Here is a 5747-nt window from a genome sequence, read left to right as displayed (position 1 = left end):
CCCCTGCCAGCCTGGTCACCTCTCACAGCTCACCCTCCCCCCGCCGACCTGGTTGCCCCACACAGCCTGCTGTTCAGTAGTTTGGTCGTCCCTTACTAACCCCCCTGCCAGCCTGGTCACCCCACACAGCCTGCTGTTCAGTAGTTTGGTCGTCCCTTACTAACCCCCCTGCCAGCCTGGTCACCCCACACAATCTGTTGTTCAGTCGTTTGGTTGTCCCTCACTAACCCCCCTGCCAGCCTGGTCACCCCACACAGCCTGCTGTTCAGTTATTTGGTTGTCCCTCACTAACCCCCCTGCCAGCCTGGTTGCCCCACGCAGCCTGCTGGTCAGTCGTTTGGTTGTCCTCTGGGCCAGCCCTGGGCGGCTGGGGTGCTGAGGGAACTGGCCATGGCAATCTTATGGCTGTGGGCATGGCCATCTTTGAGGGCGGGGCAGTCAATTAGCATATCCCCTTTTTATTGGCTGTGGGCGTTGCCATCTTTGTGATGGCGTGAGGGTCAATTAGCATATTCCCTCTTGATTAGATAGGGTACTGCCTTTCACAGAGCAAAAAACTTTTAATTTTGATGAAGTCTAATATATCAATTTTTTCTTTTATGGATCATGCTTTTGATGTCATATCTAAGAACTCATTGTCTAACCCAAAGTCAAAGATGTTTTCTCCAAAAGTTTTATAGTCTTTTTCCTCATTGAATGGCCTTTGCACCTATGTAAAAAATCAGTTGGCCACCTCACACCTGTTGAGTGGCCATTACCAATAAGACAAGCAATAACAAGTGTTGGAGAGGCTGTGGAAAAAAGTGAACCCTCATTCACTGTTGGTGGGAGTGTAGATGGTACAGCCACTATGGAAAGCAATCTGGTTTCAAAATTGCCTTTGTCTTAGTTTATACAAGTTTGACTATGTGTTTTGGTGAGAATTTCTTTGTGTTTCTCCTGTTTGGGGATTGCTCAGCATCTTCAGTATGTAGGTTTATGTATTTTACCAAATTTGCAAAAATTTTCAGCCATTATTTCTTTGAATATTTTTTCAGCACTCTTTTTTATTCTCTTTTTCTGATGACATAAATATTTAATCTTTTGTTATAGTCCTTCAGGTCTCTGAGACTTTATTTTTATTCTTGGTTTGGTCTGTTTTTGCTCTGTTGTTCAGATCAGGAAATTTTTTATTGTGCTTCCTTTCAGTTCACTGATTCTTTCCTTTGCCCCCTCTATTCTGCAGTTGAGCGCATCCACTGGGTCTTTACATTTTACATCATTGCGATTTTCAGATCTAAAAATTTCATTTCATTCCTCGTTATACCTTCTTTTATGAGACTTTCTATTTTTATTTGTTTTAAGCATATTCATGCTTGCTCATTGAAACATTTATATACCGAATGCTTTAAAGTCTTTACCAGATAATTCTAACATTTCTGTCATCCCTGATGTTGACATTTATTGATTATCATTTTTCATTCAATTTGAGATTCTTCTGGCCATTGTTATAATGAGTAATTTTTTATTGAAACCTGGACATATGTATTATGAGACACTTGACCTTATTTACACTTTCTTTTTAGCTGGCTTTACTCAGAGCCAGCAGAGGAAGGTAGAATTTTTCTTTGTTACTGCCAAGTGGGAGTCAAAATCAAGGTTCTCTACTCGGCCTTCTTGTCCCCACTTGCCCAAGAGTGGGGTGCTCATCGTTATTGCTGGGTGGGAGTAGGAATTGTGGCTCCCCAATAGGCCTTCATTGATATCTCTCTGAATGGGAGGGGAGCGGTGCCTCATTATTGCTCCCCACTTGGCTTTCATTGACACCATGGACGAGGGTGGCCTAGTTACCACTGGGCGGTGGTGAAAGCCCTGACTTTCCACGGGGCCTCCTGTGACACCACCTCCCAGGGAGGAGAGGGGATGCTTCGCTACCACCAAGTGAGGGTGGAGTCCAGGCTACCCATGTGGTTTCCATTGTCACTGCCCAGCAGGGATCAGTGTCCCAGTTTCATATTTATTTTCTCTGGCACTGATACCCCGGCTGTGGGGAGGGAGGTGGGATGGGTGCCTGATGAGGGTGGCTCCTCCTGCACCCTGCTCAGCCTTTGCTTGTGTGGGTGGGCGAGGAAGACAGGTTTTTCTGTAGTGTTTGGCGGAGCAGTTATTGCCTATAAATAACTCACTAGGAAAGTTACAAAGACAAGGCTTTGGTTGGGTTGTTGTGTCTGCACCCATTGATATTTCAGGTCTCAGCCTCCTAAGCTCCAAGTTAGGAACATCAGAAGGAAAAAATCCTACCATCCATTTCTTGGGTCCGGAGATTCCTAGCCACTCCACCTTTTCTCCACCTGCAGTTTTCTTATGTTTGTTTTGTATATAATGTCCTTGGTTTTGTTTGTACTTAGTGAGAGGAAGAGGTGAAATATGATTACTCCGTATTCCAGAAGCACAAGTCCTGTCACTCACTGATTTTTTAATGCATCATTCTTTCTTCAATATTTTGTACGTATGTTACAATCTTTGATGAGTTCAGTCTCTCTCTGCACTCTTAGTGTTGACTTGTTTTCATGTGAATTGGCATTTTGTGTGAGTGTTTGTACGAGAGAGCATGTGTGTGGGGAGGAGAGAGAGAGCACACGGGTGTGGAGAACTCACACCTGAGCCTTCCCTCCGAGCATCTCCGGGCGCTGAGTCGGGAATGCTGTTCTCCAAAGACTTACATCTCCCTCGGCCCTGAGGTGGGGGTTGCCCACAGATCTGGACCATTCAGCCAGGTCTAGGTTCTGTCCCTGAAAATCTCAAGGACAAGCTCCTCACTGGCTGGGGCCCGACACTGGTGGCCGGGTCCCCGTGTTGACATTGCGTGTGCCACCAGACTCTGTGCTGGTCTGTGTTGGCAGTTGGTTTTGTTGGAGGTATAGCAGGGAGACGTCCATCCCGCAGGACTGGAAGGGGCCTGGTCTCAGACTATGGGGCCACTGCTTAATTCTGTTCCCTCAAACACTGGTCTGGGAAGGAAAAAAATGTGTTTGTTCTATTCACCCAGGTTGCAGTCTGTAGCAGGAGACTCTGCAGAGTATCTTGTTGGCAAATATGTTACGTTGCTGGTCAATTTCAGTATCATCTGTATTTTCTCTTAGAAATTGTTGCTCCTAATGTCCCCCCTTTTCCCATCTCTCCACAAGAGAAAGTAGTGGGGAGTAAGTATGAGAGCACGCTCCTCGTTTGTTTATTTGGCTGACAGGTTTCTCATTTTTCTCTTTAGGGCAGAAAAGACTGAAGTTCTGAGTGAAGACCTCCTTCAGGTAAGGCTGCCCGGCTCAGCTGATGGGCACCGAGGCTGTGCTCCCTGTTAGACCTGGCCATTCCCAGTGCCGTGTCACCGCCAGCGCTCCCACACAGGTCTGTGGAGAGACACACTCTATCATTTGCAACAGTCCCTGGCATTCTGAATACCAGTTTGGGTAATATTTTTAGGAGACATTTAAAATCGTTTCCTTGTGCGGTTAGCAGTGGCCCCATAGTCTGAGACCAGGCCCCTTCCAGTCCTGCAGAACGGGATGTCTCCCGGCAGTCCCCTCTCTGCAGAAGCACACGGCAGACGCTTCCTGTGTCCAGACCTAGGACCCCTCCTGACCTTGCCCGCACCCAGTGACGTCACCCCCTGCTCTGTGTGCAGGTGGAGAAGCGCCTGGAGCTGGTGAAGCAAGTTTCCCACAGCACGCACAAGAAGCTCACCGCGTGTCTCCAGGGCCAGCAAGGTGCCGAGGCTGACAAGCGCTCCGTAAGTGCCCTCCCAGCCCCGGGCAGGTTCAGATTTGCTGCTGAGGACAGGGGTTCCTCTGATGACAGGGCTCCCTCTGATGACAGGGTCCCATTCTTAGGGCTGTGTTTCCTATCGCTGTTGATACAGTCACTTCTGTGTCTGAGAATCGACCTCCGGGATAGCTCCCTGTGTGACAGCCCCTCCCTGCCCTTGAACCCCGTCTGGAGCATCCTCTGCCCGCACCAGGCAAGGTTGCAAGTTTCTTCCCGTGTCCTCCCTGTCTGGGCAGCTGGGCGGCTTGAGATCCCACTTTAGGGGGCTTTACCCTTGCTCTTAGCCCTGCTGCAGCTCATTTACAGATTCCACAGCCTCAATAGTGTCTTAAGGCCTCATGGGAAAAGCTATACTGTTTTTGGAGGTTACAAATGACCTATAAAGGCCTGGAAAACAGTTTTTGCTCTAAGGAAACAATAAAAAGCGTGCTAAATGAAAGCACTCTAATGTCTGTGATAGCCCTCATTAGTAATAAGGCGCTGCAGCATGTGATCCCAGTGGATAGTCCTAGTGTAGACTGTCGGTGCAGACTCACTTCACTTCCAAGACCCCCGCCTCCTAATCTCCACCAGAGTAAAATGTATCCTTAGATGGGATATGCAATCTAGGAGGTTTATTTTTCCTTCCTTAAATTTACAATCTACATGTTTAGTGGCTAAGTTTTTTATTATTTTTTTAATCCTCATTGGGTTATTTTTTCAATTGATTTTAGGGGGGGTTAACAGAGAGAAACATTGACGTGAGAGAGAAACATTGATTGGCTGCCTCCTGTACACACCCTGACAAGGGGTCAAACCAAAAACCTGGGTATGTGCCCTGACTGGGAATCAGACCCACAACCTTTTGGTGTGTAGGGCAACCCTCCAATCAACTGGACCATGCCGGCCAGGGCTGTTTGAGTTTTTTCTGACCTGGAGTTACTGTTAGCTTTTCGTTTCTTGCTGGTCCCCCAGAGCACGCCTGCAAACACACCTGTGTCGGCCTCATTTCTATTGATTGCCGTGGAGTGCGCCTGCCTGACCCTTCATCCATCTCATGCTGCAGGACGGGACCCATTCCACATGCTGTCAATCATTCCATTTTCTTCCCAGCCCGGTTCTATCTTTCCTAATATTCCCAGAAGGAATCACTCACCTGTAGTAGAAATAAAATGTTCACAGCTTTGAAAAATGTCCATCAGGGATTTCAGCAAGGGGAACCTGGACAGTCAAAGGGAAAGTTTGCAAAATTGCTTTGGACATGAAACCCTTTAACCAAAGAAACCTCTAATGCGAGCCTCAGGAGCCATTCTGGGTGGGAGCCGGCAGCCAGGCCTGCCTGTCGCCTACCTCCTTTATTTTGTTCCAAGAAGCACTATTCTTAAAATCATGCATCTACAGCCCAGTGTGTCTTGGTATCATGAGTTGCCTCCTGAGGCTTGAAACTGGCCTTGCTGTTGATTGCTACTAGCATTATTGGTCTGGGATAAGGTAGCATTACCTAGGTTTGTAGAGTTTTAATTGGATTGAGGGTTTTGCAAATCATCTCTGTTAGGAAGCATTTGGCTCCCTGAGGGTTCTAAAATATAGTGTATTAATAGAAAAGTTGATATATGGCAAGGTCAGCGGGTTGGGGGATGATTGGCATGAGAAGATAGTTTGCAACTTACATTTCCCCAGAGGATGGGCATCCAGCCACTCAGGGCCGCACGGAGAAGCACCAGGGTCAGTCAGGAGGCAGAGGGAGAGATTACGTGGGCCAGCGCCCTGTTGTAGCTTCCAGGGGAAGAAGCAGATGAGGCAGCTGAGCAGGCTCGGGTTGGCTAGTTTGAATGCTTTCAGTGGCTGGGGGACACAGCGGCTGCCCTTAGTTGTCTGGAAGCTGGGGGATTGGGGCAGGTGGGTGGTGGCCCAGAGTGTGAGACCCCGTAAAGGACGTGGTCGGGGCTCCCCATGGTTGGTTGCGT

The 5747-nt window shown here is 48.0% G+C and overlaps 1 protein-coding gene across 1 annotated transcript in view; it reads left to right on the top strand.

Annotated features, from left to right (window-relative positions):
• Positions 1–5747, top strand: part of LOC102418333 (rho GTPase-activating protein 44-like) — a 51647-nt gene that overhangs the window by 15932 nt on the left and 29968 nt on the right. Inside the window, exons 2-3 of the mRNA XM_014449369.2 lie at positions 3248–3287; positions 3662–3766. Of these exons, the coding sequence (XP_014304855.2) occupies positions 3248–3287; positions 3662–3766 (145 nt within the window). The remainder of the gene's footprint in view (positions 1–3247; positions 3288–3661; positions 3767–5747) is intronic.

This window comes from Myotis lucifugus, unplaced genomic scaffold (genome assembly GCF_000147115.1).
Source record: "Myotis lucifugus unplaced genomic scaffold, Myoluc2.0 scaffold_1155, whole genome shotgun sequence".
Taxonomy (NCBI): Eukaryota; Metazoa; Chordata; class Mammalia; order Chiroptera; family Vespertilionidae; genus Myotis; species Myotis lucifugus.
This window is presented reverse-complemented; position numbering and strand designations above follow the sequence as displayed.